Here is a 21,718-nt window from a genome sequence, read left to right on the forward strand (position 1 = left end):
TACAAGCCATAGGTTTTGTTAAAATAGCTCTGATTGATTTAATTTTTGCACGCAAAGAATAATAATTACTTCTCAGATATATCAAGTGAAAGTTTCCAATTCCGCTGGCCCAAGGACAGGGCCAACTTATGTGCTTATCCGAAAGCCAGGCCAAGTCCTGAAAGTCGGGCCAACTTTTGCCGTTCCGGTCGTCGTTGACACGTAATTGACTTTGTCCGCACTTCCACGAGGACAATTTGTGCGCCACTTGCTCGGACCAATTAAACGCCATCGATGACCAATTGCAGTTGTCGCGAAATTGCTCGGCAAGATTGCCCAACGTAATGGCGGCAGATGGGCGGAGCGGACCCAAAGGATGTGCAGCGGAGTGTAATCAATGCATAATTTTAATGCAATTCTTGAATGCAATTACTGGCGAATACCCTTTTGGCTATAAAAGCCAGGGACGGCGCACCAGCGACCAGTGACCGAAAAAGTACGTCGGGAAGTGCAAAAGCAAAGGGACAGCAACTCGTTAATATTCGGAGTGATGAAAGTTCAAGTTTTCCGCTGGCTCCCCGTGCTATTTCTCCTGCTGGTCAGGACGGGGCCACGTGTCGCTGGCAGCTGGCGGAGCGAGAACTCCCGGGAGGATCCGGACTCGAAAACACGGTGGGGCAATCAGTTGCCGGATATGCTAGTCGCTTACTATCGCCACCACGGCGTTCACAGCCTGATGCTGGTCGTTTGTCACACGGACATTGGTGAATTAACCCTCTGCATGCAATGTGCTCTCGGGCCAAATTTATGACCCGACAACACACAGACAAAAATCCCTGGGGGTTTCAGAAAGCTTTACAAACTAATGGAATTTACTGCCTACCACCGAAAGGAAGCAATTAAAATTCAATTAAATCGTTAACTTATCTATTTGATATAAAATACATTGCAGCCTTCTTTTTAGACAACTTCATAGGTGGTTTGAGACCTCTAAAGTAACTTTAAAAACATTTTGAAATCTGTCTAAAATTTTAAGACCGATACCATAATTTCGGATCAAATATTTATGTACTAATTACAAGTATATGCTGCTTCATTTCGATATAATATTTCAAGGAGCAATATCTACTTTCAAATTCTTAACTTTATTATATCTTACTATAATGTTTTCTGAACCACCACAACATAGACCTCAAAGATATTCTCACATTAGAATTTTGCCATGCTAACAGCTGTTTTAATCAAAAACAAAACTACCAAAAGAAATTTAAAAACTTATGGACTCTAAAACTTTTTTTTACTGTATCTCTGTTTTTCCCCTTCAGCGGACTCCCGCGTTTGGACGCTGTGGCAGCACTTCAACCTCAACGATTTCTATGTGCAGGTCAGTACGGCGACCTCGCTAAGGGACCTGCGACATGTCGATGTCCTGGATGAGCAGAAGGACGCACCCCCGCCGAAGAGTTTCCATGCCAACAACTCCACCCATTGGGACACGTCCTTTCTACTCCCCATGTTGTCCTACAAAATGGGAATCCTCTTCCTGGAATTCAGCAGCGACTGTGCACTCAACCTACTTCGCTGGTCTGCCGCCTCGGAGCACAATTACTTCACCACCAATCGGTTCTGGCTGCTCCTTACCGAGGATCCAGCAGAGATCGATTTGCTAGAGGATCCCGAAATATTTATTCCTCCGGACAGTGAGTTAAGGGTGCTTCACTATGAAAACGAAGGCAACTTCTCGTCCAGCCTGATCGATCTCTACAAAGTGGCTGCATGGAAACCTTTAAAGAAAACGTTGGTGGGACATAACATTCGGAATCCGAGGCACATGGTTCACGCCCTGCAGCGCTTTGGATCGGCCATAACTTATCGGCAAAATCTGGAAGGGATTGTCTTCAACTCGGCCATAGTTATTGCCTTTCCAGATCTGTTTACAACAATCGAAGATTTGTCGCTGAGGCACATTGATACCATATCAAAGGTTAATCATCGCTTGATGCTGGAACTGGCCAATCGCCTGAATATGAGGTATGGCAAGAACTTCTTGGTATATTCATATTTTAGATGAGAAATTGAAAGGTACATTTGTTGTATTTTGAGGATTAACTCCTTGTTTGAGATCTTCAAATGAGATCTATATTACATTATAAAATTGTCATAACTAATCTTGGGTCAGATGTGGTTAAAGACTTGGTTGGTAATTAAGCTGACAAAGCCTTTTCTAAAAGGAATGTTTATTCGGAATCATTGTAATATTAACGCCCAGACGTATGCAACTATAATTATCACAATCTTTATCAAAGTCAACAACAAGCGAAAGCTTTTAGCTGGGTCCAGAACATCTTATTCCTGCCGATCAGCTGACGATGACTACATCACACCCAGTTTTGTTTTCTTCTGGTCCACGTCGGCTTAGCTCGCCAAGTGCTCTAAGTTTTCCCTAATTTTCACTAGTATTATCTAAAGTTGATCACAAAAAATTGTCCCGACAGACCAAGGAAAAGAACAGATTAGCGAAGACTAAGTTACTGGTACAAATGGTGTGTGGTCCGACCCCCAGCTGATTGAACTCTGTTTTCAGGTGCCATCCCTGAATCGTCGTCAGTGAAGTTTTCCATCAGATAGGTTACAAAATGGGGAACCCCACCAATATCTTGGATTTACCATTGGAGATATTGGATCTTGTTTTCAATAAGCTAACCTTTGAAAATAAGATAAAGCTGGGCCTAGCTGATAATAAATTGGGAGCGGCATTTGCCTATCATAGTCGAAATGAATATAAAAAAATTTCATCTTGCAATTTACCACTTGAGAATTGGTCTGACTTCTTGTCGATTTGTGGCTCAATTGTTGACGAAGTGGACGTTAGTGGCTTAGACGTTCAATATTTGAAATTGATAGAGCAACATTGTTGTAATCTTAAGATCATAAGCAAACTCTACGTGAAAGATAACAAATGCTCTGCGACTAAAAACTTGATCCGTGGTGTAAGGAATCTAACGTCTCTGGAAATAACGATTACTAATGATGCCACAGCAGAAGTAGTTCTTGCTTTGCAAGAACTTCCAAATTTAAAAATATTAAATATCGAATATTTGGGAGAAGGTCAAGGTAAGTCCTATATTGGATAATGGATTCTTCTGTAAATTAATGTCTTTTTGCAGATGATAGTTCGTCGGGAACTTTAAAGCACCCATCGAGCTTGGATCTAGGTGAGTTCTTTTCTTCAGACCTAATGCTCGTGTAATTGAAAATTATACTTCTCCATTTTAGCTGAGATACACCAATTGATCAATTTAGAAGAGTTGACAATAGGCGCGACATTTTCCAATATGTCACTTAACATTATAGATCTTCCATCAAAGTTAAAAATGCTTCGTTCCCTAAATTTAAACAATTTAATAATTAGCTCTCCAATTGAAAAAGTAGATTTTATTTGTCCATCCCTAGAAGAGCTTATCATTAATAGTTCACAAATTGAATTTGAGTTGCCATACTGCCCAAAGCTTCGTTCTCTGAAAATATTGAGATCAAAATATGTTTCGAATAACCTTAAATGGCTTTCAGAGCACACAAAAACTTTGGAAACACTTCAAGCAGATGGGAGCATATTTCAGAAAAATATTTTAAGCAGTATATTTTTATCGAATAACTTTAAGACATGGGAGTTTCCAAATATCCAAAAATTATATATTCATGATTCCGATATTAAATTCCCATTGCCATTTTGTCCAAAATTAAAATCATTGGAGCTAAACTCCACTTGCTTTTTTTCAATGAACTTTTTCTTCAAATGGATTTCAAAACACGGAAAAACATTACAAAAGCTAAAAATAGGCATTAAGTTATTCAAAGACAATTGTCGGTTGACTAAACTTTCAAAAATTCAGAGTCAACAATGGACATTACCTGCGTTGGAAGATCTCAAAATTTCCTTTCACCTAATCTCGTACGATTTACCATATTGTCCAAACCTTATGTATTTGAATTGTGAGTATGCTGAATGTCACTCAATGGATTACTTTTACATGTGGCTTTTAAAACATGCGAATAATTTGCAAAGCATCGAATTGACCGAAGAACTATTTGAAGAATCTGAATTTCTTAAATTTCTCTCAAGTTGCAAACAACTCAAAAAATTTAGCATTGAAACCAAAATTTCGTACGAATTTCTTAACTCATTTATAAAGATATTAAAGAAAAGTGGAGTCTCGTCAAAAGATCCGTTCGAAATTATTGTTTCTCCAAAAGAATTTCCGGAAATAAAACGTATGGTAAGTGTTGGGTAACTTTTATTCTTCATTATTAAAAGAACTAATTTTTCAGATCGCTGAATTACCAAACTCCGAAATTTGTAAATGCCTGAAAAGACGCAATTACTTTGAAGATCTTGAAATGGATTTTAGCTGTGATGGCCCTTTAGAAGATTTGACTAAACTAATCTTAAAGACATGTCAAATATAATTTTAAAATTATACATCAGTAATTCATTTTACTTAAGTCTTTTTCGGAACAATTGCATACTTGGTTAAATTTAAAATATGAATATAAATGTTACAAAAATTTAATCTATATTGGAAGTATTGTTAAGTTAATTTTAAATAACTTGTTTCACGCTTAATTTTCCCTCATTAGTAAACCGCAGCAATTTGGACGCTACCTAATAAAGCGTGTAAAGATTGAAACTGTTCTTATAATTGTATGCCTCAATATTTCAAAAGCTACCAAATGATGGACAATCTTCTATTTCAGCTATAATACTTATCAAACCGTCAACTATGGATGGAGACAACCAAATGGCTCCTTCGATGGCCTTATGGGGCGTTTTCAGCGCTATGAATTGGACTTGGCGCAGCTAGCGATCTTCATGAGATTGGATCGTATCGCTTTAGTTGATTTTGTGGCTGAGACTTATCGAGTGAGAGCGGGAATTATGTTCAGACAACCACCACTTTCGGCGGTGGCCAATATATTTGCCATGCCCTTTGAGAACGATGTGTGGGCTTCGATATTAATGCTCCTGATCATAACGACCATGGTTTTGGCTCTAGAACTGCTATTTTCCCCACACACCCACGATATGGCATACATGGATACCCTAAACTTTGTTTGGGGGGCAATGTGTCAGCAGGGCTTCTATGTGGAGGTGCGGAATCGATCGGCGAGAATTATTGTCTTTACCACTTTCGTGGCAGCTCTATTTTTGTTTACCTCATTTTCGGCAAATATTGTTGCTCTGCTGCAAAGTCCCTCGGATGCCATCCGCTCCTTATCCGATCTTGGTCAATCTCCTCTAGAAATTGGTGTTCAGGATACCCAATATAACAAAATATACTTCACGGAATCCACCGACCCTGTGACCAAGAACCTTTATCATAAAAAGATCGCCTCCAAGGGAGATAATGTCTATATACGACCGATTTTAGGTATGGAAAAAATGCGAACGGGGTTATTTGCTTATCAGGTGGAGCTTCAGGCAGGTTACCAAATCGTCAGCGACACTTTCAGTGAGCCAGAAAAGTGTGGATTAATGGAGCTAGAGCCTTTCCAACTGCCCATGCTGGCTATTCCTACGAGGAAGAACTTTCCCTATAAGGAGCTCATTCGAAGACAGTAAGATTTGCTACCAGGGTGTCACAAAAATCTCATGCAACTAAATTCGTTTGGAATTGAACCGCATAGGAAAATTCATTTTTACCGACTTTGGTTGGACGGGATTTATGTGACACCACGTCTAGTTACTTTATAAGTTCATTTTACAAATATGTATTAAGGAGTCCAATATAATAAATTTTCCTCATTTAGAATCTCTTGAACATAAAAAGAAAAAAACAAAGAAAAACCACGTAATTAATAAAATACTTTATTTTTCCCTATAGATTACGGTGGCAGCGAGAGGTGAGCTTGGTGAACCGCGAGGAGCGAAAGTGGATTCCCCAGAAGCCCAAGTGCGAGGGCGGTGTAGGAGGCTTCGTCTCCATAGGCATAACCGAGTGCCGATATGCTTTGGGAATCTTTGGCTGCGGAGCTGCCGCCAGTTTTGGCCTGTTCCTTTTCGAGTTTATCTTCAAGCACTTCAAACAAGTTTATCGCATAATGAAAGGATATCAAGAGATGAAGCGCTAGGCTGCACACATTTAATCAAAATAGACTTTACGCTTAGATGGGTATGGATAGTTCCCGCACAACGGCACGAAGTACTTCCGGAGTTTTGAACTGCCAATTCTGAATATTCTTGCTAACTCGACACCAGGATTCGCCATGCGTGGGTTCTGCGGAAATGCAACGATCGAGGACCTCCTGTTGCTGTGACTCCGTGCCGTGTAGCAACTCGAATTTGTAGAAATACGCCCAGGCGTCACCCAAATCAGGATCGATCTTGACCTGAAATAAATGATTGTATAGTTTGAAATATATTTATTTCTACTCAAATGCTACTCAGTAGTCATTATCATAAACTTACCGTTCGGTTAAACCAATCTCTGCACTTGGAGAACTTGTGCTCCGACCAGAAAAGTTTAGAAACGGCCAACAGAACATGTGGGTCATGTTCGCATTTCTTGAGGGCATCCACTGACTTGGTCTTTCGCTGAGGCTTAGTTTCCATGAAGATGGCCTCCGCCCATAGTTCGCCGGCATTAGGACATTCCTGCAGTGCTCTGGCCATCATGGTACTGGCAATCTCCTTGAGACCCGCACGCAATTCCACTCTAATGGCCTCCAGCCAGAGAACAGCCACCTTAGGATTGCGCAAACGACCCCGTTCTAAAATGGAACGGGCCTTTGTCAGCACTCCTTTGCGCTCTTCCAAGTTAGCGGATAAAATCCACAGGGGGATGGATGTGGGACACTTTTTCAGACCCTGAGTGTAGGTGACAGCCGCATCATCCGTTCGTCGCTGTTGTTCCTCTATTTGACCTTTCATCATCCAGAGCTTTGGGAAATCTGGGAACACTTCCACTGCTTCTTCTAGCAGCCGTAGCGCTTCGTCAAATCTCTCTAAAGCCCATTCCAAGCGAGCTGACTTCATCATCACCCTAGGCGTGGGCGCAGAGCCTCTAGCCTTGGCCAACAAACGTCTTGCACGCTCATATTCCGAGTTCTCAGATTCCAACTTGACGGCTGCCAACCAAATGTCTTCGGAATTAGGATTGGCCTGGAAGGCCAGGGAGAGAATGCCTCTTGCCGCTGGAACGTCTCCAGCCATCCACTTGGATTTTGCTCCCATCAACCAGAGAATTTCCGATTTAGGGCAATGGGCCACAGCTCTCTGCAACAAGGCCTCTAGGGACTCGCGAGTGCCATGGTTTTTCTCAAAGTAGGCGGCTCTTAACCAGATGCTCTTTTTGGAGGGGAAAATCTGTAGGGCATGAGCATAGACAGCACGAGCACACTCAAAAGCATTTTCCTTGGCGCACTGAAAGGGTAAAAGATATTTGAAAAAATAAATTTATTAATTTGAAGTCATCAAAGGCAAACATATTTTCAATACTTACAAAGTCCGCATCATCGATCCAGGTCTGCTTGCGATCCTCTTCCTCCACTCCTATTCCGATGACGGCCTTCACAATTGATTGACAACAGTTAACTGCTCCCGATTTCTCCGCCTCAATGGCCTCCTGGAACCAGTGATCCCGGTTGATCTCCACCCCGTTGACAGTTAGAGACGTTAACGATCGATCGATGATCTTTTCCACCATGTGAATGTTACCATTGGCCTCCTCCAATTTAGCAGCCGTGGTCCAAATCTGTCGATCCGTGGGTATATTCTCACGAGCCTTGTTCAGCACCTTTCGGGCATTCTCATAGGTTTCCAAACGCGCGAGGGCCAACCAAAGTTCAACGCTGGTGTTGCAACACTCTACAGCGCGGGATAGTAGGATTCGTGCATCATCGGGATTCTCCAGCTCCACAGCAGCTTTCCATAGGCGAACTGAGTTCGGGATGTGCTCTAGAGCTTTTCTAAAAACCCTACGTTTGGCTTTCGTTTCCGATTCCAAGTCAGCTGCTTTAATCCAGATCCTAACTGAAGTCGGAATATGACGAGCAGCTTGCGCTATCACCGCTTTGGCTGTATCTGGCGGCTGAAGGCGTGCTGCCTCCAGCCAGAGATCCTCGGACTGGATATTCATCTCGCAGCCCCTCATGATCAGATTCCTGGCCATCTGAACCTTTCCAGTGACTTCCTCCAAACGAGCAGAGGCAATCCAAGCGGGTGGATGATTGGGATTCGTTTCCCTGACACTCTTAAGCAGCAAGCGAGCCTTTTTGATGTCGTTAATGTCGCCGCCATAGGTGGGAATCATGCTTTGCAGGTCGGTGAGGTAACCCTTAGGATCCACCACCGTTTGACCAGTCACGGAATCAGAAACCTGGGACAGCTTAACGTTCATAAGAGTGTTACGGGCCTGACCGATCTTCCGCAGATCCAGATCACCCGTGGGGGTTAACATGCCCGGAGTGGCTACACCAGGCACCATGGAGGCCAAACCTGAGGACGGATCCAACGTGGAGGACGACTCGCCACCAAGGTTTCTCGATATTAAGCTGTCTGGCAAGGGGGTAAACTTTTCGGCCCTGGGGTTTCTTTGCTTTCGGTTGCGACTATCGCCCACTTCCGGAATCGTAGACCACTCTTCCGATGTGACGCTGGCCAACGAACGTTTGAGGTCACTGAACTGCTGCTGGATCTTCGGTCGCTCCTGGCGATACCGCTCCAAATCCTCTCGCAACCTCCGATCACGATACTCCTTGCGCTTTTCATCCATTCGCTTGTCTATCGAATCGTAGATGGCGTCCGCCTCCTCGTCATCCTTGTCGTAGGGATCCTTTGAGAACAGGGAGCCACTGTAACCACTAAACTCGTCGTAGTTCGAGTCGTTCAAGTCTTCGTCCTCCTCCTCCTCTTCGTCCTTCTTTTTACGTTTGGTGGCCGGCGGGGCATGGCGATCGTCAGAAACGTCGTTGGCATCGCGGGCGGGACCAATATCGGACCGGGTGGTGAATCCCGTGGCTCTGAAATAGCAAAGATACCATTTAAATTGAGTTTTCGTACGTAAGAAGTGCATTCGATGATAGTCACCCTCGACCAACGCCGGCCACATAGCCCAGAGGAGCTGGAACGCCCAGGAAATGCTTCTTGTTGCGGTTAGCTATTACAGCTGCCGTTATGTTGGACATGTTGAAGTACTTCTAAATCAATTTCAACTTCTTTATTTAATTTATTTCACAAATTGAAAGCGTATTAATTAGAGGTGCAGAAACATCGATGGAAACATCGATGCATCGATGTTTTTCAAATTTCTAAAAACATCGATGTTTTTTTGGACCATCGATGTTTCTAGGGCCCTCACAGTTCAAAGAAGAAGAAGAACAAAAGCACGCTAAAGGCTTGTATTTTGTTACATTTTTCCTATTTTGTTAATAATAATGTTTAATTATTTACTTGCAACTATAGGAAATAATATGACTGGTGTAGGCGCGACGCTGCTTAAAACTTCAGCGATGGATAAGTTCTTGAATATTAGATCGCCGTACCCAGTTGAAGTCCGGTATCGATGACCAACTTATGTTTGTTAACAAAAATTATCAAAGCTTTGCAAAGTTATCCCTTTAGAATCTAAGATGATCTCAATGGACTCAACTTTTGTTTTTATTTCTTAGCACATTACTTGAATAAATTAATTGTTTTTCTAGTCTTAATACAAATTCCATTAATATTTTTTAAATTAATACAATTACGGAAAACATCGATGTTTTTTGAAAAACACCGATGTCTGCAAACATCGATGTTTCTGCACCTCTAGTGTTAATGCGTGGTTAGTGATGCAAGCAACATCAAACATCGGTAAGCCGATAACAGCTAAACTATCGATATCGTCAAATTAACCGGGAGGTTGTCCCCGCTACTTCGGAAGGGTGTATCCGCTTATCAAACCAGACAAAACGAATTTTTTAGGCGATAATGGCAAGATGCACAGCTGCAAATTATATAGTCTGTCCCCGACTTACTTCGACTCCGGTCGCGCCGACGCTATTATTCGAAAATAGTGTCAGGAACTACTCTCTCTTTCTCTCTAATATAAACTCTACTAAAATTAAGTAATAATGATAACATGTTGTTTAAAGGTGATGAATTTACCTAGCTGCCGTCTTGGAATTATGATTTTTTTTACTCGCTGCCGTCATCTGTAAATTGTTGATGAATTTTTCGCAGAGGTCTGCCTAGCTGCCGTCATTGATGAATTGTTGATGAAATATTCAGTGACTGCCGTCTTCAATGACAACAACGTTTTACAACATTTTGCGTGCCATTAAAAACCTAGCAGCTGTCACCAATAAATTCTTGATGAATTTTTGACTGATGACAGCCTTGCTTTTATCGTCGATGAATAGTTAATAACAGCCCAGCTGATGTCTTCGATGAATTCTTGATGAATTTTTGACTGATGACATCGATGAATTGTGGCTAATGTCGTCGTTGAAATACTGGTGAATTTTTAACTGATAACAGCCAGCTGACGTCATCAATGAATTTTTAATTAAAGCTTAGCTTTTAGTTACAGCCTAGTTGCTGTCATCGATGAATTTTTCTCTTTGTAGTTTGTAATTTGTATCCAATTCCATATGTAAGCATATTTTAGCAGATAATTGTTGGTTTCATCAATCATTCTAATGATAATGAATGCATGATTCATCAACAACATCAAAGGTTTTTATTAAGGTGTTATTAATTCTTAAAAGGGTCCAAACGGCTATAATTTGTGGAAATTCTTGTGGCGTTTCTGCTGGCTCATTATAGTCCCTATTCATTTTTCACTAAGCTTTTATGAACGGAAATCTTATCCATGATCTATTTTCTAAAAGCAATGAAGAAAATGCCGATCAGCTGTTTTCGCTTAAAAGAAATGTATGTGAACAAAAATCAGCTTGAAACTCCAACGCAAACACGCAGCTATAGTGTAAGCGTGCTATTATCATTTATCGATTAGCAAAAATACTGCGGCTCGATTATCAATCTCTAGTTTGTACCGGTTATCGTTGCAAGAAAAATCTGAAATCGGAGTATTTCTTCACATATAAACAATAACTTGGCAGAATTGGTGCATTTCTCTTGAGTTTTCGTAGAAAATAAACGCAGGATGCCCGTGCTGCCGATGCCTCCTCTTATGCAGGTAAATGACACCCAAATCACACTATCTAGGGGAGTGCAATCAGCAAAAATGGTGTATTTCTTGAACAATAGAACGCCGTGGAGCCGATGCAAGTGGATGCGCCGAACGAGGACAATGAGAACAACGAGGAGCAGCAGATTGTCGTGGAGAATCCCAGCATCGATCTCGAGGTGTACGCCAACCAATATGCCGGGATCGTGCGACTTCATCGCTTGATTTATGTGGCCGACGTCTGCCCGGTTTTGGCAGTGGAGGCACTGAAAATGGCTATCACCTACGTTCAGACCACCTACAACGTCAATCTGTACCAGGTGCTGCACAAGCGTTTGAGTGACCTGAATGCCGGGAACGCGCCAGCTCCGCCGGCGAATGCTGGCGGAGATCAGGGAGCAGCTGCAGGTCCTGCCGGTGCTCCAGCAGCTGCACCTCTTCCGGATATCGCTGCTCAACCTGTGGCCCAGGCTCAGGGACAGGCTCAGCCTGCTGGCGAGAAGGATGCCTTCGCTTACGACGCCGGGTGGGTAGACACCAAGATGAAGAAGGCGGCCCTAAAGCTGGAGAAGCTGGACTCCGACCTTAAGAACTACAAGTCCAATTCCATCAAGGAGAGCATTCGTCGGGGTCACGATGACCTGGCTGACCATTACCTTAGTTGTGGTGACCTCACCAATGCTCTGAAATGCTATTCCCGGGCCAGAGATTACTGCACCAGCGGAAAGCATGTGGTGAACATGTGCCTGAACGTAATCAAGGTTTCCATTTATCTTCAGAACTGGGCTCATGTCATGAGCTACATATCCAAGGCAGAAAGCACTCCGGACTTTGCCGAGGGCTCCAAGGAGGCCAATGCCCAGGTGCATACCCGACTGGAATGCGCTGCTGGTTTGGCGGAACTGCAGCAGAAGAAGTACAAAGTGGCCGCCAAGCACTTTCTCAATGCAAACTTCGATCACTGCGACTTTCCCGAGATGATCTCCACCAGCAATGTGGCGGTCTATGGCGGCCTTTGCGCCCTGGCCACCTTTGATCGGCCGGAGCTTAAGCGCTTGGTTATCGCTTCCACATCCTTCAAACTCTTCTTAGAACTTGAGCCTCAACTAAGGGATATTATATTCAAGTTCTACGAAAGCAAGTACGCCTCCTGTTTGACCCTATTGGATGAGATCAGGGACAATCTGCTGGTGGACATGTACATTGCGCCCCATGTGACCACTTTGTACACTAAAATACGTAATCGCGCTCTAATCCAGTACTTTAGCCCCTACATGTCGGCAGATATGCACAAAATGGCAATGGCCTTTAACTCATCGGTGGGCGATTTGGAGAACGAGGTGATGCAGTTGATATTGGACGGGCAGATCCAGGCGCGCATCGATTCGCACAACAAGATCCTGTACGCCAAGGAGGCCGATCAAAGGAATAGCACCTTTGAGAGGGCTTTGATCATGGGCAAGCAGTACCAGCGTCATACCAGGATGCTCGTCCTCCGGGCGGCGATGCTCAAAAGCCATATCCACGTGAAGAACGTTTCCAGAGAGGGCAGTAGCAACCACGGCGCCGAACTTTGCGTCTCTGCTGGATCCTCTACAACTGCTCAGCTAGCCAGAATTTAGGGCAGCACTTAATAACCGATTAACTATTTGAACTATATATATCACACACTGGCTAAATAAAGATATAGCAAAGCTAAATAAGAAAAGGAAATTTACCGAAAAAATACCGAAATTTTATTAAAATTGTTTTTTTGTTTACTTGATTAATTTGCAAAATTGAACTTACAGAACGTTGTAATTCAAGTTAAACAACATTTAAATAATTGTATGATATAAAATGTTAAAATTTATTGGTGTGGTATTACAAAGATAATACTATCGCCTGGAGTACTCCTTGCGCTCGCTTTCCCGCCTTCTGTCTTTACTGGCGGACCGCGACCGATTTCTGGAGCGGGATCTAACCCTGCGATGCCTACTTTCATCTCTTCGTCGTTGGTGGGTGTGCTCCGAGTCCTTAGACCTTTGATGACCACTTCTTTTGTCTTCCTTATGATTACTTTTGTGGTTGTCCTCGGAATCGCTGCTACTCGAGGAAGATAAGGAGTCTGAACTGCCGCTAACTGAAGATTTCCTTCCTTTTCTGCCTGATTTTTCTTTCTTAGATTTTTTTTTCTTGCTGTCCTTATCCTCTTTTTGCCTTTTCGATTTCTTCTTGGATGGTTTTTTGATACTCTCGCCCTTGCGCTTCATTCGTTCAATCTTCTCTAGTTTCTTGAGCAGCTTTAGCTTTTGTTTCTTGGACAGCGATTTGAGGAATACGAGCTCTGGGTTTTGCTGATCGGCGTTGGCCTCCTCTTCGCCGTCGCTCGGCACCAGCTGGTGCTGCTGCTGGATGGTCTTGATACTCTGAAGCTCCAGCGCCGATCGCTTCATCATGAGGCCGTCCTCCTTCATCTGCTCTTCCAGCACGTTCTTGGCCATGATGTCGCTGGCCTCGGTTTCCGCATGCAGTTTGCGAGCCTCGCTCATCGAAATGCTGTACATGGTGCACTCTTTGTCCGTGTTGATGTGGCCCCATTTGTGGCATTTGAGGCAGCGCACGTTGCGCACTTGGATGCCAAAAGGCTGGTCCCGGATCTCAGTGTCGCCCTTGCAGTACGACTCCCTGGGAGCGTTGTACTTTCTCTGCCACTCAAACTTGTACTCCGGCTCGTTGTCGTCCTTTTCGCGCTCCTTTCGCACTCCCGGCGGAGGTTCGTACATGAAATTCACGCTCAACTTGTCCTTGCTGTCCTTGCTGAGCATCGCCTTGTTCTCGTGCAGATTCTGCTCCTTCTCGTACTGGTTGCGCAGCTCCTCCTGCTTCTTCTTGTACGCCTCCGCCTGCTGCTCCGCCATCCACACCTGCAAAAGGATATGACTACATTGTAAGGCTCCATTCTTGCGAAGTATGTACGGTGGGTCAGTTTGTCCAAACCACTTTTTTGGTTTTGTGGTTTCAAAAAAAAAAAATTTATTTTTTAGAGTTATTTTCGAAAAATTATGAAACAATTAAATAGTTTTTATTGCTTTCATATTTGTTCAGTATTTATGGGTTGTTCAAGATTTCAAGAGATAATTCGTTCAAGTGAGATGTGACCCACTGTATATAATTATGTTTTTTATCAGGACCTGGATCCACTTACCCTCTTGAGATTGTCCCTGGAGGCGGGGTGGAAGAATTTCTTACACATGTAGTTGTTGAAGCCCTTGCCCATCTTTCTGTTTTGTCTTATTAGCTATTAATGGTATACAAATTGAGGATTTCGCTATTTTGATAAATATTTTCAGCTGCGTTGTTTTTACATGTACTAGTGATGGCAAACACATTTATTTACCTCGATGTTCTATATTTTTATATCGATGTTAAACATCGATAAATTTGTATTACTGAAGCAGTGTTGAGAAATGTGTGCAGCCAGGGATGACCGCACAAAACCGTGTTTGCAATCGATACATCGTTGGTTGCCACAGGGTCTATCTAAAGTTATTTTAAATTGCGTTCCTTAAAATATTATTAACAAATAATTCAACGATTCTACATTTATTTAGAAATTTTGTAAATATTTATGTATTTTATATTAGTTTTTGTCTAATGGTATGAAATTTTATTTTGCTTACAAACAATTAAAAAAAATTATTCGAATTTGGAGGTTGGCACGAATGTGTTCCAGAATAATAGTCACTAAAAAGTCAGAAACTATCGGTTGTTTTAGTAGTAATACCAATACTGTTTTACCTCGTTATAGTGCTGCCCAACACTCAAGCTGTCGGGAAATCTGAAACTTGGTTCTTCTCTTTAATTCTTTTTTCTTAATATCAATCAATTAATATAAAACGATGGAGAGCTATGACGAATCGCAAATGGTTTACTGCCCGTACAATAAGGAGCACAAAATGCTGCGCAAGAAACTCCAGCAGCACATCCTGAAATGCCGTGTGATCTACAAAGACACGGTGGAACTGATGGTTTGTCCCTTTAACAAGGCGCATCTTATTCCGGAGCCCGAGTTTTTTGTGAGTAAAATCAGAATATTTACTGAACTCCGCTTAACTTCTGAACACCAAACAGCAACACACCAAATCGTGTGAGGATCGGAAGATTATAGTGCACTATCAGACGAGTGCACCTGCTGTTCTGAACGAAGACACCAGACACGCCAAGATCGAGTGCGAAGAAAACTGGGACGACGATGATGTCCCCGACTACGATCCGCAGGTCTATTGCTCCACGGCCAACATAGTGAGGGAACCGAATGGATTGTTTCCCTCACAGCGAAAGGCTTTTATCAAGGAGGAGAATCGTCGTCAGTTTGGCGAGGATTACAAGGAGGAGAAGCCCCCAAAGGCTAAGAAACGCGCGGAGACTCGTCCCGCGCCCTATGAAGCGTGGACGCCATACTCAAGGCGTCAGTAGCTGGAATATACAAAGATTCCCCCCGAACAAAAACCAAAGTATTTTTAGAGGCTTTAACTGAGCTCACAAATTCAGAAAACCAAGGGATCACGTTTTAAAATGCCGATTTAGCTTGTGCTCTTAACTAAGAAAGGTTTCGATTTGAGTTGAGCAGTAATATACAAAAATATTTGGCGATTAATAATATAATTCTTAAAATCAAGAATTATACATATCAGTCAAAAGCCAAATCTAATTTCATTCACATTAAGATTTAGTTGAGTTGCTTTTGAAACGCAATGTCGAATTCTTAATGCTAACAAAAAAAAAAAATATATAAATATAAACTATTTGTTGAAAATAAAACAAGTGCCTTCTCTCCAACAAATAAAAAAAATTAAAATACATTTTCCGACTTTTATTTCCCATTTTTAAATTAATAATATGTATTACTTGGCCTACATAGCTGAAGAACCACTTCTCATAACACCATATTCCCATGTTTGTAAAGGCTTAAAAAATCAAGAACGGGTTTTCAGAGATCAGGACTTTTTTGAAAATACTTTTCAGAACCTTAATAACCAAATATTTCGTTTTAAAATTCATTGGCAAGTTTTTATTAAAAAACAAGGAAGAACGCTATAGTCGAGTACCTCGGATATCAGATACCCGTTACTCAGCTAAAGGGACCAAAGGGAAATGGAGATATGCAAGCAGCAAAGCGTGATTGAAATGCGCCACCTTCCGGCGGAAGACAGACTTAGGCGTTATGGGCGTTAGAGTGGGCGTGGCAACATTTTTTTTTGGATCAATCGATAGGTATTTACGGGACCAATACATTTCAGTTAAAATTTTTTATCTAGCGTGAAAATTGTGGGCGCCACAGGCTTGGGCGGTTTGTAGGCGTTAGAATGGGCGTGGCATATTCGCATAACAAACTTGCGCTGCGTACAAGGCTACGGAATCTAAATCTGAGATCCCAATTCACTATCTTTGATAGTTTCCGAGATATCCACGTTCATATTTACCGATTTTTTGAAATTTGTGGGCGTTAAAGTGGGCGTGGCAAACTTTTTTTTGGGTCAATCGATAGGTATTGATGATGATAATACATTTCAGCTAAAATCTTTATTCTAACATCAAAACTGAAGAAGCCACAGTTTTGGGCGGTTTGTGGGCGTTAGAGTGGGCGTGGCACTCCGCTAAAACAAACTTGCGCTGCGTAAGAAGCCCAGGAATCTTCTCGCCAAATCTCAGCTCTTATAGTTTCCGAGATCTCAGCGTTCATCCGGACATGGCTAGATCGACTCGGGTAGTGATCCTGATCAAGAATATATACACTTTATGGGGTCGGAAACGCTTCCTTCTGCCTGTTACATACTTTCCGACGAATCTAGTATACCCTTTTACTCTACGAGTAACGGGTATAAAAACTTTATAAGCCCCTGTGGCTAAATCTGTGTGTTTGAATTAAACTCGTATAGCAAATATGTCTTTATAACGGTGTACACCCACATATAGAAATGGGAATAAAAGATTATTTGGTCAATAAGAAAAATATCCTTGCAGAGTATAAGAATTTAGTCGGAAATGTGCAACGAAGTGAAGGAGACATTTTCGACCATTTAAATTTCAGGTCGTATAAATGCGCATCATGAACGGCTTCACTAGAATAGTCAGTAACAAAAATAGAAAACTATAACACAATATAAAACAATAAATAAGAAATTAATATCAAAAGTACGTATGCATATCGTTCTCTTCACATTGCTGTTAAACATGTGACCACCAACATCACAGTAATGTTTCGAATAAATTGTTTATCATTTCGATGGAGATGTAATACAGGCTTCAAGGACTTAACTCTTACCTTATCGTATTTATTTTTAATTTCCCATTTGACTACCTATAAACCTGATTTGATTTTATATTTTTGCCAAAAATTTCGAATCGTAATGTAAACTAAATTAGTATATTCTGGGTCAGAATAACAATGCATATCAATTTCGAAATGTTTAGTTATAAATTCAGAGAGTAGTTATTTGAATTTGAATAACATAATCTATATACAAAATATTAAGTTAAATTGTTTAAGAATGCTATATCAACCAAATAAACAAAACCGTGGCAGCAATACAACAAACCACGAGTTGCGCGGCAGAAAATGGAATTTTATAAAAGTCAACAATTTTACTAAACTTCAGGAACTCGGCATTTTTAAATGTTTTAGAATTCTAATCATAACCTTGGGCAAAAATTACTCAAGGCCCCAATAGAACTCAAGGAAATACAGGAAAGTAAATTTCCGAACTTGGCTAAGATTCGAAATCCAACAAATCAATAATGATCGTAATCTAAACCACATGGCATTCATAGAAGCTCAACAAGTTATCCAGTTCAGATCGATCCCTAGGTGCATTTAAAACTTGATCCATTTAAGGAAAACGCCAACATAGTCCATTTGCGAGAATCAACGTTTCTTTATTGTAAAGAATGGCGCCGGTTCCACACGCGATTTTTAAGATGTTTTGTTTTTTACACTAAGCGTTACGGTAAAAACAGTAAACAGCGACGTCCAAGGGTTCCAGCGAAGAGTCTCAACCGGCGATTTACGCGGTCTCCATGGGCTGGGCGGCGGTCTCCTCGGTGTACTTGCCCTTGTCCTTGCCGAGAGCGGCCAGACGACCCTTGCCGCGGCGCTCCAGGATGGCCTTGCGGTCCTTGTCGAGCTTCAGCTTGACGATCAGCACCTTGCTGGGGTGGATGCCCACGTAGACGTTGGTGCCGTTGGCGTTCTCGCGCTGGATCTTCTCGATGTAGACGACGAACTTCTTGCGGTACGACTGCACCACCTTGCCCACCTGGTTGCCCTTGAAGTGGCCGCGGATCACCTGCACCTCGTCGTCCCGGCGGATGGGCATGGAGCGCACGTTGTACTTCTGGCGCAGCTCCTTGGACAGGGGCGCGGACATGAGGCGCCGGCGGATGTGGGAGGGCGCCTGGAAGTGGCGCTTGCGGTTCTTCCTGCGCGACGACGACACGAACGGGTTCTGCTTCATCTTGCTTGTGCGGGCTGTAAACGGGAAGTGGACACTGCGTAAGTGGGGGTTTATCCGGAACTATCGGGGCGTCACAGAAATCTCTTTGGGGGAATTTTCACCGAATTTCGCGCAAACAGATTTCTGCGAGCCCCCAATAATTGCACAGCGGAGTTGCGCGACGCTTTCTCCGTTTAATTTCATCGTTTGCGGGGCATAAAATCTGTTGATGCCGGCCAAATACGATATTTACGCAAAAAACGCACTCACCGTCGAAAAATCAACGAAAAGAAAGAATTTTGACAGATGGGCCGCCGTTAGGGGTGGTAAAAAGGACCGCGTTAGAGATGGCGATAGTTATGCTGATATCGGATGCTTTTGTAATACCCTCTGCACACTCCGCTTTTAAAGTTATAGAGAAACAGTTTCAGTCTTGCCGACAAAAAGTTTTCAGTTATTGTGGACCCTGGGCAAAAAGTAGATCCTTGAATAACACTAGTTTTCAGGACTGGTGCAACTGTATTTCGAGTACTATGAGTACTATGAGTACTATGCTTACGATCTGAGTATATTCAGACGGAGGTGTTTCGATATCCATCTAAGTATATTCAGACAGAGGTGTTTCTGCATCAGCGACCAAATTCCGATTCAGCGACTTTTTCCCCATGTAGTACATGCGCTAGAAATTGACGGGTAAAAGTCGCTTCAGCTCCGCTTCAGCGGAAATCTCCGTACATGGTGTTGTGGGATATTTTTGGGTAGGGGATGCATTTTGCTCCTGTCAGCTGTCGTTAGGGAAATTTTTGAAACTTTATAACAAATGCAAACTTAATTCGAATAAAAGAATTTTACTCAAAGTCGTATCGACCCTAGGGATATCCCTTTTTTTTGGGGAATGTTCAACCTGGTTTGTTTCCCCTTTTGGCAAGACCAAGCATTAAAAGCATTTCTGCTCAATCGAAAATTTTCATGAAGATGTCCCCATCTCGTTGCTTAAATAAACGATGTGATGAGAGGTACGTATGCCAGGAGGGTGTTTAAATACTTTTATAGGTCCATCTAAATGAAATTTAAATTGAAATTTAAATTGAAATTTCAAGGGCGAAACTTTTCCCAGGAGTTTGTGGGTCTTCAATAGTTCCAATTCCATTTTTACAAAGCTTGCTTGAATTGAAATCTTTTTCTTACGCAATTGGCCAAGAACAATGGCGAAATCATATGGCTCGAAAAATATTCCACTTGCTATTGTTATACCCTTGCAGAGGGTATATTGGTTTCAGTCAGAAGTTTGCAACGCAGTGAAGGAGACGTTTCCGGTCCCATAAAGTATATATATTCTTGATCAGCATGACTAGACGAGTCGATCTAGCCATGTCCGTCTGTCCGTCTGTCCGTCTGAACGTCCGTTTCTACGCAAACTAGTCTCTCAGTTTTAAAGCTATTGGGCTGAAACTTTCCCAAAAGTCTTATATCTTTTGCAGGTAGTATATAAGTCGGAACCAGCTGGATCGTACAACTATATCTTATAGCTCCCATAGGAATAATCGGACAAATAAATGAAAAAAAATTACATCTTTGGTGTTTTTTAGCATATAACCTCCTAAGCTTGGAAATAACATTTTTTAATTAGGTTTGAGTTTTGAATTAAATTTTATCGAAATCGGACGACTATATCATATAGCTGCCATAGGAACGATCGGAAAATTGGTAGGAAAATAATATGAAACAAAAAATATAGCTTCGGTGTTTTTTAACATATAACCTCCTACGCTTGGAAATTACATTTTTTAGTTAGTTCTGAATTTCGAATTTAATTTTGTCAAAATCGGACGACTATATCATATAGCTGCCATAGGAACGATCGGAAAATTGGTAGGAAAATAATATAAAACAAATTATAGCTTCGGTGTTTTTTGACATATTATCTTATACTATTGGGAATATCATTTTTTGTGTTTTTAAATTTAATAATTATAGCTGCAAGGGTATATAAGCTTCGGCTTGCCTAAGCTAACTTCCTTTCTTGTTGAAATTGTATTTAGTTTTGCGTTTCAATTTACACGGCCTCTCCAGTCGGTTATGGTTTGTTTATGCCTATTATCAGTTCTTGCTTCAGCGATTCCTTATGTGAACAATAATGTGCAGAGGGTAATAGCGATTTGAAGCGACTCTTACCCGTCTATTGGATGTACATTTTATGGAAGTAAAAGTCGCTGTTGCGAATTTCGTCGCTGTCAGTAGTCTGAATAGGCTATTAACTTTTATTTAGTTGATTTATATCGATAACAGTGTCTACGTGATGAGCTGTCAAACCACAGGCCATGCGCTTTACAACACTTTCGGGTAGTGTGACCTTGCTAGTACCCTGTTCAGGCAGAAATTTTAGAAATTCAGTAGCCATCTATTTTGTCTGTGCCGACAGCTGTTGTACCCTGTACGTGTTGCGGAACTCGTTGCCGCTGTTACTTTTAAATTTAAAGAAGTGTTTTTTTGCAGCCGACTTTGGCTTGAAAACTATTTCCAACACATTTAAGGACTAGTCAATTTTCCATTAAACAATTATATTGAGTCTAACAATTTAGACGATAAAAAAGGATTCCATTTATATGCCACTGATCTTGAATGCCCATTCTCCAGAAGCATATACGATCGCAAGGCAGCTAGATTTTGAAAAAGACACCACAACGGCAACGGCAAAACGTAAGTGTCAGCAAAAAAGGGAGACAGCCTCAGCGTAAGTGTCAGTAAAAAAGGGAGATGCAAGATCTGCTCTCTGCTCTCCGAGAGAGCGATTGAATGCCCATTCTCCAGCAGCAGATACGATCGCAAGAGCAGCTAGATTTTGAAAAAGCTTTTCCCCACTAAACTGAATTTCAACACAGCGAGCAAGGTGGTTAAATTGCCTTGTTGCCTCCATTATAACTACACGTGTTTTAGATTTATATGAAGGATATAAGAATTATAATTCTGTAATATACCTTGCTATACACACAAAGATCAGTGGCATATAAGAGTGATTCTTTGTGAAACGTATCGAGATTTTCATTATGGTCTTAAAACGGTTTCATATTTTTATCACGATGTTATACCATTTAT

General features: G+C 41.8%; 6 protein-coding genes across 9 annotated transcripts; 3 read left to right on the plus strand and 3 right to left on the minus strand.

Moving 5' to 3' along the window:
• The first annotated feature begins 476 nt into the window (after positions 1 to 476).
• LOC119555527 lies at positions 477 to 6,127 on the plus strand. 3 transcript variants are annotated; one of them, XR_005219894.1, is made up of 6 exons: positions 477 to 743; positions 1,305 to 2,506; positions 2,564 to 3,093; positions 3,147 to 3,194; positions 3,256 to 4,256; positions 4,309 to 4,672. XR_005219894.1 is itself a non-coding variant. In XM_037866953.1 (5 exons), the coding sequence occupies exons 2-5, from the start codon at positions 2,616 to 2,618 to the stop codon at positions 4,444 to 4,446; spliced, it is 1,665 nt and encodes a 554-aa protein (XP_037722881.1). In that variant the 5' UTR covers positions 2,352 to 2,506; positions 2,564 to 2,615; the 3' UTR covers positions 4,447 to 4,672. The 3 variants fall into 3 exon arrangements, 2 of the variants coding, with proteins under 2 accessions (XP_037722880.1, XP_037722881.1); XM_037866953.1 differs by lacking the exon at positions 477 to 743 and having other exon boundaries at positions 2,352 to 2,506; XM_037866952.1 differs by lacking the exons at positions 2,564 to 3,093; positions 3,147 to 3,194; positions 3,256 to 4,256; positions 4,309 to 4,672 and adding exons at positions 4,735 to 5,595; positions 5,862 to 6,127 and having other exon boundaries at positions 1,305 to 2,010.
• LOC119555526 (pre-mRNA-processing factor 6) lies at positions 6,083 to 9,245 on the minus strand. The gene is made up of 4 exons (XM_037866951.1): positions 9,065 to 9,245; positions 7,479 to 8,997; positions 6,446 to 7,399; positions 6,083 to 6,366 (listed from the first exon to the last, which is right to left on the minus strand). The coding sequence occupies exons 1-4, from the start codon at positions 9,160 to 9,162 to the stop codon at positions 6,142 to 6,144; spliced, it is 2,796 nt and encodes a 931-aa protein (XP_037722879.1). The 5' UTR covers positions 9,163 to 9,245; the 3' UTR covers positions 6,083 to 6,141.
• Positions 9,246 to 11,020: 1,775 nt separating this feature from the next.
• Positions 11,021 to 12,860, plus strand: LOC119555528 (COP9 signalosome complex subunit 1b). Its single transcript, XM_037866954.1, has 2 exons — positions 11,021 to 11,156; positions 11,228 to 12,860. Exons 1-2 carry the CDS (start codon positions 11,124 to 11,126, stop codon positions 12,767 to 12,769), a joined length of 1,575 nt encoding a protein of 524 aa, XP_037722882.1. The 5' UTR covers positions 11,021 to 11,123; the 3' UTR covers positions 12,770 to 12,860.
• A 109-nt stretch (positions 12,861 to 12,969) lies between these two features.
• LOC119555529 (corepressor interacting with RBPJ 1) lies at positions 12,970 to 14,520 on the minus strand. 2 transcript variants are annotated; one of them, XM_037866958.1, is made up of 3 exons: positions 14,495 to 14,503; positions 14,335 to 14,427; positions 12,970 to 14,053 (listed from the first exon to the last, which is right to left on the minus strand). In XM_037866958.1, the coding sequence occupies exons 2-3, from the start codon at positions 14,404 to 14,406 to the stop codon at positions 13,025 to 13,027; spliced, it is 1,101 nt and encodes a 366-aa protein (XP_037722886.1). In that variant the 5' UTR covers positions 14,407 to 14,427; positions 14,495 to 14,503; the 3' UTR covers positions 12,970 to 13,024. The 2 variants fall into 2 exon arrangements, with proteins under 2 accessions (XP_037722886.1, XP_037722885.1); XM_037866957.1 differs by having other exon boundaries at positions 14,335 to 14,520.
• Positions 14,521 to 14,932: 412 nt separating this feature from the next.
• LOC119553593 (gametocyte-specific factor 1 homolog) lies at positions 14,933 to 15,991 on the plus strand. The gene is made up of 2 exons (XM_037864043.1): positions 14,933 to 15,205; positions 15,261 to 15,991. Exons 1-2 carry the CDS (start codon positions 15,029 to 15,031, stop codon positions 15,603 to 15,605), a joined length of 522 nt encoding a protein of 173 aa, XP_037719971.1. The 5' UTR covers positions 14,933 to 15,028; the 3' UTR covers positions 15,606 to 15,991.
• Positions 15,992 to 18,044: 2,053 nt separating this feature from the next.
• On the minus strand, positions 18,045 to 19,019 carry LOC119555028 (60S ribosomal protein L26). The gene is made up of 2 exons (XM_037866174.1): positions 18,893 to 19,019; positions 18,045 to 18,657 (listed from the first exon to the last, which is right to left on the minus strand). The coding sequence occupies exon 2, from the start codon at positions 18,641 to 18,643 to the stop codon at positions 18,194 to 18,196; it is 450 nt and encodes a 149-aa protein (XP_037722102.1). The 5' UTR covers positions 18,644 to 18,657; positions 18,893 to 19,019; the 3' UTR covers positions 18,045 to 18,193.
• Between the last annotated feature and the right edge of the window lie 2,699 nt (positions 19,020 to 21,718).

This window comes from Drosophila subpulchrella, chromosome 3L, assembly GCF_014743375.2.
Source record: "Drosophila subpulchrella strain 33 F10 #4 breed RU33 chromosome 3L, RU_Dsub_v1.1 Primary Assembly, whole genome shotgun sequence".
In the NCBI taxonomy this organism is placed as follows: Eukaryota; Metazoa; Arthropoda; class Insecta; order Diptera; family Drosophilidae; genus Drosophila; species Drosophila subpulchrella.